Source organism: Cataglyphis hispanica, chromosome 8, assembly GCF_021464435.1.
Source record: "Cataglyphis hispanica isolate Lineage 1 chromosome 8, ULB_Chis1_1.0, whole genome shotgun sequence".
NCBI lineage: Eukaryota > Metazoa > Arthropoda > Insecta > Hymenoptera > Formicidae > Cataglyphis > Cataglyphis hispanica.
The window spans coordinates 3,245,794-3,260,016 of record NC_065961.1 but is presented as its reverse complement, the minus strand read 5'-3'; the positions used below and the strand labels follow the sequence as shown (position 1 = coordinate 3,260,016).

At 28.8% G+C, this 14,223-nt stretch overlaps 3 protein-coding genes across 3 annotated transcripts; 2 read left to right on the top strand and 1 right to left on the bottom strand.

Moving 5' to 3' along the window:
* Window positions 1-41: 41 nt before the first annotated feature.
* On the top strand, window positions 42-3,027 carry LOC126851739 (translation factor GUF1 homolog, mitochondrial). The gene is made up of 7 exons (XM_050596008.1): window positions 42-284; window positions 402-1,214; window positions 1,328-1,564; window positions 1,730-1,995; window positions 2,184-2,398; window positions 2,512-2,724; window positions 2,836-3,027. The coding sequence occupies exons 1-7, from the start codon at window positions 205-207 to the stop codon at window positions 2,959-2,961; spliced, it is 1,950 nt and encodes a 649-aa protein (XP_050451965.1). The 5' UTR covers window positions 42-204; the 3' UTR covers window positions 2,962-3,027.
* Window positions 3,028-5,366: 2,339 nt separating this feature from the next.
* Window positions 5,367-9,996, top strand: LOC126851727 (protein tamozhennic). Its single transcript, XM_050595978.1, is given in 7 exon segments — window positions 5,367-5,744; window positions 5,816-5,872; window positions 6,198-6,338; window positions 6,459-6,658; window positions 6,755-6,934; window positions 7,025-8,359; window positions 8,361-9,996. Coding segments are annotated over 5 exon segments (1,884 nt in total). The 5' UTR covers window positions 5,367-5,744; window positions 5,816-5,872; window positions 6,198-6,205; the 3' UTR covers window positions 8,397-9,996.
* LOC126851728 (activating signal cointegrator 1) lies at window positions 9,545-13,028 on the bottom strand. The gene is made up of 10 exons (XM_050595980.1): window positions 12,855-13,028; window positions 12,655-12,767; window positions 12,468-12,577; window positions 12,289-12,388; window positions 11,929-12,196; window positions 11,555-11,840; window positions 11,265-11,428; window positions 11,074-11,195; window positions 10,782-10,973; window positions 9,545-10,662 (listed from the first exon to the last, which is right to left on the bottom strand). The coding sequence occupies exons 1-10, from the start codon at window positions 12,920-12,922 to the stop codon at window positions 10,589-10,591; spliced, it is 1,497 nt and encodes a 498-aa protein (XP_050451937.1). The 5' UTR covers window positions 12,923-13,028; the 3' UTR covers window positions 9,545-10,588.
* Window positions 13,029-14,223: the final 1,195 nt, after the last annotated feature.

The window sequence follows — 14,223 nt, the reverse complement described above, 5'->3', positions numbered from 1 at the left end:
CAGACACATACATGTTTTAATGTATACTATGTATAGTACAATTGTAGACATTGGCACAACCATAACCATAACCTCGTATTTTTTTTCATGATTTAAACTGGTGGAAAGATTTATCACATTCAAAATGTCGCAAATTGTTTGAAATATTGTCTGATGGAAATTATTACGTAATTCATTCATTCCGTTGCTTTACATAATATAAAAATGCGTAAAGTTATATCAAGTTTATTTTACTCCGAGATTATTCGTACTATTCGTAGTACAAAAATTTTCAAGCAACAAAGGTTATTTATACTTTATTTTATTTAAAGACATTTCTTAATTTAAGAATAAAAAGAAAATTTATAAAAGAGAAAGAGAGATAATGATATGTGTTTTATTAATCTTATATTTTGTTTTAGAAGGTGGATATATTCATCAAACAAGTGTTTTTCCGTACGAGAGACAACTGATGTAGAATATGATGTGCCAGTTGAAACTATTCGTAACTTCAGTATTGTTGCACACGTTGATCATGGTAAAAGCACACTTGCTGATAGACTGTTGGAATTAACTGGGGCCATAAAGGCAAACTCTGGAAAGCAAGTTTTGGATAATTTGCAAGTGGAGAAAGAACGTGGAATTACTGTGAAAGCACAGACAGCTTCATTGTTTTATTCGTATCAAGGAAAGAATTATCTTTTAAATCTTATCGATACACCAGGTCATGTAGACTTTTCGGCAGAGGTCCATCGTTCACTGGCTCCTTGTCAAGGAGTTATATTGTTGGTCGATGCAAATGATGGTATCCAAGCACAAACAGTAGCCAATTATTACTTGGCGCGAGATAAAAATCTCGTAATAATACCAGTAATTAATAAAGTGGATCTGAAAAATGCCAATCCTGAAAAAGTGAAAGATCAATTGCAAACATTATTTGACTTAGAATATATTGATGTTATCAAAATATCTGCTAAATTAGGCACTGGTATTGATAAAGTTCTAGATGCTATAGTTGAAAGAATTCCACCACCTAATGTATGTAGAGATAAATCTTTTAGAGCTTTAATATTTGACAGTTGGTATGATAAGCATAAAGGTGCTATTTCTTTAATTTATGTGAAAGATGGAGCACTGTCAGTTGGCAAACATATCACCTCTTTACATATGCAAAAATCGTACGAAGTTCGAAGTATTTTTCTTCTCAGACCTTATGCAGAGAATGTGAAGACAATGTAAGTGAGTACAACTTTCTTTTTAACAAAGCAATTATATTTTTAAGTATGAAATACTTACATAATACAATATTTTTTATTTATAATTTGTATACAATTTAAAATGTATCTAGATTTGCTGGGCAAGTAGGTGCTATTGCATGCAATATGAAATCTAAAGAGGCTCACATTGGCGATACTTTACATTTACGGAATCAATCTGTTGATTCTTTAGAAGGATTTAAGCCCCCAAAGCCAATGGTATTTGCAGGCGTATATCCAATGGATCAGTCACAATTTGTTTCTTTGCAAGCAGCTATCGATAAACTTATATTAAACGATAGTGCTGTGACTGTCACTTTAGAATCAAGGTCTAAATTTTATCATTTTTTCTAATAACATATATTAAAATCATTTTTTTTATATGTTATCAATCATATAAAATTTATTTTAAATGATTTTAATTTTGATTCTATATGTACAGTTCAACTGGATTGATAAGTTTATCATTAATACAAAAAATTTATATGTTGTAGCATTGCACTTGGAAGAGGATGGCGAATTGGTTTCCTAGGCTTATTACATATGGAAGTCTTTATTCAGCGTCTTGAACAAGAATATGGGGCACAGCCGATAGTTACAGCACCCGCAGTTACATACAAGGCAAAGATTTTTGGCAGTAAAAATATAACAAAATATCAAAAAGATGTTATAAGTTTTAATAATCCAGCGCATTTCCCAGATAAACAGATTGTTAGCGAATTTTACGAACCTATGATTGTAGCAACCGTTATAACACCAGGTATGTATTTTTTATGTATTTTTTATATTTAATGTATTAAAGACTAAAAATAGAACTTAAGAATTATACAAAAAAGAAAGGTTTTCAATTTTTTGTTTTTTTTTTTGAAAAATTTCAAGATAGTATTTTTTATTTTCATTTTCATTATCATTACGTATATAATAATCAATGTTTTATAATATATACAGTTAAATATATGAGTGATATTATGTCACTTTGTCGAGAAAAGCGAGGCGTAGAAAAGTTGAACAAAACTATTGGCAATGACAGAATCATGCTGCAGTATGTAATGCCATTGAGCGAAGTAATCCTTGACTTTCATGATTCTTTAAAGAGCATAAGTTCTGGTTATGCTAGTTTTGACTATGAAGATTATGATTATCAATTGTCAGATATAGTGAAGGTGATTATTAAATATTATTGTGACTTTAGCTTTGCTTGCACTATCATGTGTAACCTTAGCTTTCTTAATAAACCTTTAATATAAATTAATTATATCTTTTATATAAATTTCAGTTAGATATTCTTTTGAATGGAAATCAGGTGGAAGAATTAAGTACAATTGTACATAGAGCAAAAGTATTGCAAACAGGCAAGAAATTATGCGCTAAGCTTCTTGAAACAATTCCTCGACAGCTTTTTGAAATAGCGATCCAAGCAGCGATAAAGAGTAAAATAATTGCAAGAGAAACTTTAAAACCATACAAAAAAGATGTAACAGCAAAATTAGTAAGTAAATATATATATTAATACATATATTTTAATACAAGTATATTAATACAATAAGTAAAATTTTTAACTCCTAAAAATAATATTATTTTTTTTCTTTTTTTTTTCTAGTATGGAGGTGATGTTACTAGAAGAAAAAAATTGTTGGCACAACAAGCAGAAGGAAAAAAGAAAATGAGAATGATCGGAAAAATTTCTTTACCACGGGATACTTTTATAAGTGTATTGAAAAAATAAAATGAAAATAGTGAAGAAAAAAAAATGATTTTGTACATAAGATAAATATAGATATCGAAAAAAAGATTTTACGATCTATTATTTATCTGTTATTAATGCTAGAATAATAAAAAGCTCCATTTATTTTCTTATTTAATAAAACTCAAAATTGAAACAAAAAATATATTGTTACATACAAATATAATTATGTGCATACCGATGTACATAAATATATCTCATTTCATTTATAAAAATTACATTATTGAATTCAAAAAACTTTACAAATTTAGGAGAATATATATCTCGGCAAAAAGAAGACTGCACATTTTTACCGATTGATAACGGTATATTGCTATATAGTTCTAACTTTTTCGAGAGTAAACTTTTAGATGGCGCTAAAACCACTGAACCAAAAAAATAGTATGGAAGTTTGACGATCGTTTCGTGATTTTGTGATTTAGTCGTCTAAAAGTCTTTTATTTTATAAGTGAACGATTCTTGAATTCTGTAGTCAACACAATCCGTTTAGAATGGTGAGAGATGTAAAGATCATTTGATTTCTTTTTTTATGATTTCGGCGATTATATATCACATTGGACACTTCAAGAAACACTGTTTACATCAGCTTATAATTTAATATTTCTGAATTTTAAATATTCTCAGGATTTTCTTAAATTTTTTGTTTTCATAACATTTTGTATTGAGATATGTTATGCAATAGTATCAAATTAAGTACTTCATATAAGCTTGCATTAAAATCTGTTCGCAGTCTGTTGCTGAGTTTTTGAAGGGTCTCCCATCACATGACGAAAACAACTTTGCAAACTTTCACACTGACAATGGGAATCGGACATGCGTCAAGAGACCTTCAGTTTATCTTCCGACTAAGGATTATCCTTCGGAGCAAAGTATATATAGATTGTAATTATGCAGATTAATATAATGTATATACATATGGTAATTAATTATTTTATACTTGCTCAGTTATTGTTACTGAGAAAACCACCATTCTATTGAGATATCTGCATCAACAGTGGGATAAGAAGGTAAAAAGAAATTAAATAATATATATATAAATAATAGATAAATTGATAAGATATCATGAATATTGTGAAATAAAAATTTACATTACTAAAACAGAGCATATTACATAATATCAATTAAAGAAGAACCAACTTTAAAGTAATATTTTGTTACATAGAGATATATTTATAAAGATATTTATAAAGATTTAATAAAAACTGCCTTTTTTATCATTATTTAATAATGTGATTATAATATAATTATATTATTAAATGATATTACATTTATAAAATTATAATTATGTAGAATGTATTACTTAATAATTATAGTATATTTTCATCATTTATATCAAACAATTAATTGATATTTTTAATTAAATATACAACTTTTTTTAGAGCATAGATAGAAAAAGGGAATTCTTGTCCACCAATGGCGATGCCCAGGATGATGTATCAACAGTGCGCAGTAAAAGGCCACGTCTCGATCTGAATAACAGTCTTTAAGATATGTTGCACATTTTTCATTCATACATATATCTATATATATATATATATATATATATATATATATATATATATATATATATACATATATATTCTTAAATAATCGACATTTATACATGATCTGTATCAATTATCCACAGACAAATATGTTTATAGTATGAAACTACTTCATTGATTAAATTTATAAAACTGAAAGAAAAGAATGTATCATTTTCAATGATGTTTTTTAAGAAATTTATATATATTTTGTTTTTGATATGGATTTTATTTATAAATGTAGATACAAAAATGAGTATACAAGATACCATCACAAAATGATATATATATATTGTTTTTATTGATATATTTTTAATTGTATCCACATCTTAATTACAATCGCATTAAATTTTAATTGTCATGTCACTATTAGGCAGGGATTATAATTTTACTTTTTAATTATATTTTTTTTACAAAAATTGTTTATTATTGGAAAAACAAGATAAATTTAGGATAGATAATATGTGCAGGAAAATAAATTATTATTATTTTAAATTTGCATAAGAAAGCATTTATCTTGTAAAATAAAATAAATTTGTGTGAATTTGTTTTAAAAAAAGTATTAAATAAATATACACAAAATAAAATAAAACTTCATATTATTAATTACACAATTATGAAATAGCTATTATTATTACAATTTGGTGCAGCCATTAAAAAAAATATTCATGAATTTAATTCTTATTTAATTATTAAATATTTAAATTTATATCTTTGTGAAAAAATAAAATTTAAATCGTAATTATATATTTTATAAAGTATATGTTACTTACTTGTTCAATATACATATAATTTTTAAAAACAAACGATCATACAAATATCATACAAATAATATTTCATTTTTTCTTATGTGAGATATAGATTTATAGATTAAAGTAACTTTATATCAACTATTTTAAAAGATAATTTCACGTATGAATGTTTAAATCATATACTTTTTTTTTATATCGTTTAAATCCGCTATCTTCCTCTTTACTTATCTGTAATTTATTTTCAAAATTCGCAGTAAAAGTTGCGAGTAATTTCCACTTGGCGGAGTTACGTTTAGAAAGACGATTCGGTAGTACATCTTGTATCGCGTATTTCATGCATGATGTAATGCGAACATAACCAAGGAAAAAAACTTGCGAAAAATATTTACAGTTTACGGAACGAGATGTAACGGCACGCATCATTCCAATGTTTATCGTATCTATTCGGTGGATCGTGCGACCTGAAATGGAAAGTCACGCCGCGCACCAAGTAATCGCAAAACCATCGTCGCGTTTACAGAAGCCCGTGATTCCGTTACTAAATATAGGATTTATTTTTAGGTTGGAGCTAGCCGTAGTTTTAATCGGGAATCTGCTCCAAAATCAGATTTCTAGGAGGTTTGTAATGTGCATGAGACACTGGTCACATTTTTAGTTCATTAGACAACATCGCTGTTCGTGTCATTTAAACGCTACACTTTGTCGACGGAATGTTATATTTTATTCAAATTACTGTACAAATAGTCAAGTTTTTAAAACGTTACAACTTCGCACAATGATATTTTTCAATGTTTTATTACAGCCATATATACACACATGCACACACACACACACATACACACAAATATATATATATATATATATATAAAAGTTAAAAGAATTACTTATGTTAGCTGTATTTAGATATAAATATTATTAACTTGCTGTTATGTTGCAATTGCAGGGACAAAAATGGCAAATGATGTAATAATCAGGGGCAAAGACAGGTTACAAGAGATTAGTATGAAATTGGAGCAAAGTCATTTGGTATATTTGCAAACAGATGACAGTCCATTAAAACTACAACAACGACATAAATTGGAAGGTAATGTGTACCAGATTATCTCACATTTAATGTCAACTTATATATATATATATATATATATATATATATATATATATATATATTGTATATATTTTGATATTAATAATATATGACTTTTAGGCTTTATAAAGGAATATCTTTGCCTAGTACCAAATGAGAATAAATATGTATTTCAAGAAACAGCAGATATTTTGCATAGATCAGCAGCGACAGTGACAGATTTTAGCGGGTATAGAGCAGCTACTGCTTGGAGCGCAATTTCCTTATATGCAGCTAATCTTTTGGCACAGCCTTGGCGAAAAGAATATAGGACAGTGAGGGTGATTAGCTGAAAAATATTCTATCATTATTCTATGTGATTTAATATTCTATGTGATTTAATATACTCAAATCTTATATATTTAATTTAATTTTAGACATATAGCGGTTATTATAAGCACGAAGTGGAGGCAAATTTAATCGGTGCAGAGTTAATGTTTGAGCAAATGGGATACAAGCATACTGGTCTGGGTGTATTAACTTTAGATGGACCGATTGATCCAGATAAAGTCTCAAATGTTAGCAGGGATGCTATTGTAGCCTTTGTGGAATGTCAGGTAATGGATGATGATAAAAAAACATCAGTCAATAAATAATGCAATCATTTAATGCATGAATTAAATACAAATACTACTTTTAAATTTTAGATCTTGAAACAAATATGGGAAAGTGTATCACAAAACTACACCATCTCTTGGTTGGAAGTGCTGGAATTTCGAGAAAATCATGTCGGTACGCCGGAGCAAGCGATCCGAGCATTAAATTATCGTTTCCTTGAGAAGGTACATCAAAACCGCTGCGCGAAAATCGACAGTTACAAAGATATTTACTATCCACAGCAAACGAGTGTGGAAACTGTGCCGTTGCCTCTAGCCTATCATCACCCTGTCATGCATGCCAATTATAATGCAATGATGCCGTCAGTTTGTCAAACGGCAGACTATCGGTGTATCGAGGACGCGACAAATGTGGCAGTACCGGCCAATTATCGATACTATCAACCTATCGATCACAGTTTTGTCAATTGTTGCAATAGCTATAGCTGCCTACCATCTCACGGGAATAAATTCTACGGTAATGCTGCGCAATCGAATCCGTATTGTGCCACATTACCGGCGTACGCGGCCCGAGTACCAACCGGTAGATTGATTGAACTCGATGTGCCGGCATCCGTTGCGAATTACACGGATAAGTCACACGCTCTCCGCAAACCTACGTCCCATCGGATATCAGACTTGGACGAGATGGACTTCTGCAGACGGCAGACTTCGAGCGACGGGGATCATCATGAATACGATAAAAATGATAAAAGGCAAATCGCCAGCAAGTTGAATTCCAGCGTTGGTAAGGACGGTTACGATACTTGGGATTTTGTGTACAAAAATCTTGAGAGTTTAGGCTATTACAAGGATCTCGACGATCGAGACGTGTTGCAATATAAGAAGGAGCTGGATCCCATTCGCACGTTCAAACATAAGACGCTTAGACAAACGGAGAATGAGGACAAATATAGCGCGCATAGATTCGAAAAGAGAAGAACCAACGGTAGGACCGAAGCGAATGAGATTGACTCGTCCGAGATAAATGGTAAAAGTCATCATGATATTCTGCCCTTCAAGAAGAAGTCCTCATCCTTTGATTTGTCAGACTCGAATAGATACAGTACTGAAACATATAACAGAGACAAAAGGTATAACAGTCAAACTCTACCGATTCCGCGTACGCACAAATCTTCGGATCAGATAGCAAAAATTGCGGATTCGCTCAAGAATCTTGATGTTCCGCGATTAAGCAAAGGAGAGAATGAAGAGGAAAAGGCGGATAATAAAAAGAGATGGAATTGTGCAACATGCACGTATTTAAATACACCCGATCGAGATATTTGTGAAATGTGCGCCAAATCGAGATGCAAAGGGAATGAAGATAAACCGCTCGCCAGTGGTGGTAAAGAATGCCCGCAATGCACGCTAGTGAACGAAAAGAATGCTTCTATCTGTGATGCTTGCCATACAAGTTTAAAGGATTCCCCGACATACATATAGACAGACTAAAAAAGATAGAGAGAGAACGACTCTTCGTGAAAGAGAAAAGGAATTCTCGTATATTTCTCCCAAAGGTTTGCACAAAAGTATTGCATGTAAGATATAGAATCTTTGAACGAATAAGTTGTAAGTGAATCTTTTTTCCAACGACCTAAAAAGAGAAACATGAATACAGAAAACTTAAAGGCATATAATATATATTAATGACATGTATAAAGAAGAGAAAGCTCTATTTCTTTAAAATTTATCTCATGCAGGATAAGGGGCTTGTATTAAACTTTCTTAGTATTATTAATATTGTTATGTTGTGTGGCCTATTAAATGAGTGTTGAGTAGGCACTGAAATCGTGTGCATCACTATTATTATAGCAATCGACGAAACTTATCGTTAAACAATAAAATTTAATTAGATATTTGGCCAAAGCTCATAAAACACTGAGATTAATTAAGAAATGCGCAAAACGCTGAGATTAATTAAGAAATGCGCAAAACGCTAAAATGTTACTTATTAAAAAAATATGTTTGTTTCTTATATGCATATATAAAATTTTTGTGCAATTTATTTCTTAAATTAAATTGTCATATTTGAGACTTAAGGTAAAATTCATGAATAGATCAATTTAATATAATTATTTTTAAAAAAGAGCATTGAAATGAATTGAAAAATTACATATACTGTTACTATAATAAATAAATTTTATATAGCTACTGTACAATAAAATTATTTAAAATTCGTCATGCTTAAAAGAAAAAGAGAGAACTCTTTTACAGTTTGGAAATAGTAATCTATGCAATGTTATAAACTAAAAGATTGTTTTTTGACAATATCTCTAAGAGCAAATTTGACAAAATACAAAAAAAGATGTTAGACTGCGCTCTTTATCCTCCCCTCCCCTTCTTCCCAGAACGTATTATGTATAAAATTATTGCACTATTAGTTGTGGATTGTTATTATAATTAATATAATAATACAAATGTTCCGCCATATTATTACAAAAAAATATTATAAATGTAACAAGGATATGAAACATGATAGAAAAAAATGTGTGAATCCTATAATTTGATGAAATTTTATAATATCTACAACTATATTAAAACTGAATGGAAGCAGCTATTTATTTATTAAAAAAAAAACAGTTATCACACAAATATTTATTCATACATTCCTTATTCATTGAACTGTTAAAAAATGCGATCTACTTATTCTACATATCTTTTGTTAACATATCTTTGTAGCGTATATGTTTTACTCTTTATTTAGTTTGTTTTATAGATATGTATTATTGTTGGAGATATACTTTTATATGTAAGATATATATGTGCAAAATGCTGTCTTTCCACAGTTTATCAATGTTGCATAAAACGATATTATGTACGTATATACATAGCCAATTAGCTTGATGTAAAATGTTTTAGAAAAGATAATGGAATTTCGCTCAACAAAGAATCTAACAATGCTTGTGCTACTGTACTTTAATTTATATAAAATTTTTATTGTGTGACTGTACTGATTTAGCCTAATTCACATAATATAATATGTCAAAAAAATAGAAAAATAAGAAAAATGATTTATACTATTTATAGTTACATTGCTTAATTATATAGGCAACACTGAAATATTAATAAAATAACACAATTGGCACTTTATATAAAAATGAAGATTTAGTATAATATGATCTTCGTGCTTTTCTTAGATAATGTGTTTGTATTTCAAACATATATATATATTCGATTTCGATACAAATAATTTTTAATACCGTTTATAAAAGTCTGATAACCATAATAAAATTGGTAATATTTTTTCATGGGCAAAATATATGAAAGAATAATAAATAAAATAGGTAGATAATACAAAACATGCATGAACAGTTACATTGTAACATTTTGTCGAGTTTATGTAAATTGTATAATGATCTGTTGTATACAAATAACAAATTTAATATAGAGTATGCATATTATATTTAGATAAAATTTTTATTAGATGCTGATATATTACATCAGAAAAATCACACTTTTGTACAAAACACAGATGATTATTTTTAATATAGAATGCATGTAACATTTTTAAATTATTAATATGAATAAACATATACATCTGGAAAACATTTTTGTTCTATTTAATTTAACAGAAGAGAAGTGATAAAAGAGAAACTAGAATAAGAATATCAATTATTGTTTGGCCACTCGCATGGCTTTTTCTAAACATTTAGAAGCAGCTTGATGAATTTTTTTGTCCATTTTATCTATAATTTGAAACGCGAATTAAACTTAATTGATAATATATTAATCATAATTAATGGAAATATATTGCCACTAAAAATATATTGAGTAATATAAATATATATTTCTCGTGATTACTTACAAATTTTATGTTTTCCTTTCATAGGAAAATGTATTGGTAACATGTAAGAATTTTCACATATAAAAACATATGGACTATCACTTTCTCCTTCTGGATATAGTTTTCTATATTCTTCTTGAGGTAGAACATCAGTTACTGTTACGCAGCCCAACAAGCAACCCGTGGGGTAAGTCTCAGGGAACTTAAATGTTTCTAAAATTGTCAAGATAGATATTAAAAACATAGTTAAGATAAAAATATAATTGAAAATAAGATATACATAAATATTTCAAGATGAATATTTTTTACTAACTATTTTTTAATATATTGTAGGTATGCTGTATATTAGATATTTCTTCGGTAGAAGGTACTTTAGCAGCTGATGCTATCCATAATCTTCCTCTGTGCGAAGAATACCAATTTCTACCCTCGTGGCTGATAACAATAAATTTATATCATATTCAAAATGTATAAATTATTTTTTTGAATGTATTATGAACTCACATTTTTATTCCTGCCACTAGCAATGAAGCATAAGGTTGATACATGCTCAAACATAAACCTTGATCAGACATTTCCAAATATTCTTTATCTTGAATTCTACTTTCTGTGTTCCATGTATCATTTCCCATCCTTTTATTTGTTTCAGATATTCTCATATCAATAAACTTGACATAATAATGATATATAGTGAAAAATGTATACCAGATTGAAGATTGTTCAAGATTAATCAGAAGATTAATCAAAAGTGATGTAATTTACTATTATCAATTATAAAAAATTCGCGATCTTACCGTTGGACGATCAAATTCTATCATTGGACAAATATTCGGATTTTCAAAGTTGTCACATGACATTGTTTCACCAAGCTCTTCTGATTGTAAATTATTGAATTGATCATCATCAACTATTCTTCCCATAAAATCTATAGTCACTCTTTTATCTAAACGCGATGCGTGCTTACGAGCAAGTGCTTCCGATTCTTGTTTCCGTAACTTTCTGCGTTCCTCATCAGAAAGCCAAATACTATTTGACTGATAATAATCTGATTCGTCATCAATCACTTTAGTACGGCGAGCGCTATTTTTTGATTATTAATTATCTAATTAATTTATGATCATAATTGATTAAAACAAATAAATTTGGGAAATTCAAAAAATGCATATACCTGTTGCGGTCATATTCAAGAAGTTTGTCCCTCTGTTTGAGGGAATCTTCAAAGCTTTTACTTGGCTTTCGTTCCATTAATTTATTGTACAAATTATCAGCTTGTTTAGTCTTACTCTGAAGAATTACTTGTTGATCTGGTGAACAAACAAGTTCTCCACAAAAAAAGCATGGTCCTGCACCTTCTTGTGCACAGATTATTCTTCCACAATTGAGACAATTGTTAATTAATACATGTCTCTTTGCTTCACAATTACATTTATGTCTCCCTAAACATTGTCACAAAAATATACCATTTATCAACATTATTGTTTCACGTATATAAGTTTTATTTATACAAGTTTTATTATTATATAAATACCTTTCAAGAGAACATCTCCATGAGATAATAAATTAACATATTTAGTCTTCTTTTTTTCCATTTTCTCAGGTTTTGTTTCAAATTTTGCAGCCTCTTGCATCTGTACAAGAAAACACCATAAAATCTTTATAATTTTCTTCCAGTTACTCGTTAAATAATTTTGAAAAAATATAATATACCTGAACATTTTCTTTTCCTTTTGCTTTTCCCTTCTTCTTTTCATTCTGTTTGTTGGGTATATTGTCACTATTATTTATTTTCTTATAACCTGTTTGATTAGTATAAAATGCTGGAACAATAATAATTTAATAACCATGTGACAATCTGTCAAAAATAGTCTTTTAAGATTCATTTACATTTGCTCACCACGTTGTTTCTTCAAATCTGTTACAAATTGTTTGTGTTTTGGATTTTTATTGTCCAATAAGGTTACAAAGTAGTTATCTAAATCTCTTTCATTTTCTATTTGTATAATATACCTGAAATTGACATAATACATGTGATATAATAATATTCAAAAAATAAGCTATTAAGAAAAAGATTTTTATTATCCTCTCTACACTTACTGGACAAAATCATCTTGAATATCAAAATCTAGTAAGTCAGCTAATTTCTCTTTTATCCACTTCTCCATGATAACGACAATGTGACAAATGAATTATAATAAAATTCACAAACTTTTATATATTATGACTTTTATCACTTCTTAATATATGACTTTCAGCCTTCAGCTACCTCAGGCTAACTTCGATGCTATAAATAATCGATATATTCGATACATATGTTCGATAGATATATCGACTATATTTAATTACATTAGTTTAAATTTTCTATCTGATATTTTTTGAGCTCTAATTGCGAAGAATTATTAACTAATATAATAATATATGTAATATGGCAATTTATCAGTTTTCTTTAATAATTGCTTAACATGATTGAAAGGATTTAATATATTTTTATTAAACGTATGTATAAAAACAAATGTATGTAAAATACAATTTGTTTCGAGAGAAATATTATCATATATAAAATATATTTAATATTTCAAGATAACAGATAGAAGAAAAAAACTAACCATGTCAGCAATAATCAAAATTTGTTTTACGTAAGAATGCACAAGTTTTAATCAAAGATAATACCAATATAATAAAATAGAAAAAATAAAGACAAAAAGAGAATATTAACGATAATGTTATAAAAATAACAATTTTACCTTGCGAAATCCATTATAAGCCTTCACGATCGATCAGTTGTGTGCATTATGCGATATTTTATCTGATCGTTACAAATGTACGTATTTATGGCGTATGATATTACGCGTATGCATTAATATTCACACACATATATAAACTTAAATATTTATCAAGACAGATAAAGATAATTGTCATATAATAAGCGAAGAAAAAATGTACAAACTTTTTTTCATTATCTCTTTTTTTCATTTGCCATATGCGAATTATCAAAGAATCTTCTAAAGAAAAAATCATCAACGATTGTGAGAAATTTCGCAGAGAATGGTTTCATACAATCACTATCTGTGAAAGATCTACACGCGATAAAAATAAATCGTTATTATTACTTTGTCAGTCCCGTTCGTAAATAAAAAGAGACTTTTTATTTTCCAGAGTTTTTTTTTAGAGACAGACAGTTTTTTTATGAGAAAACATGCTTGAAAATTGTCGATGGTTGCTGTACGCGTCGCGTTTTTATGGGTGTCATCCGCACACGATTAACGATGAACGATCTGGCGTGCCCACAAATTTTCGCCTACCATTATTGGCATATTCGCTAATTATGTGCGGTTTATATTGTGTCGCGGGATATTATGCGAAAGGCTTTAGAGATTACTGTAACAATGATAACATAACGATGGGTTGTATTTTGCAACAGACTAATCGGTACAGCCGGTGCTTTTACATGACCCTGACGGCATTG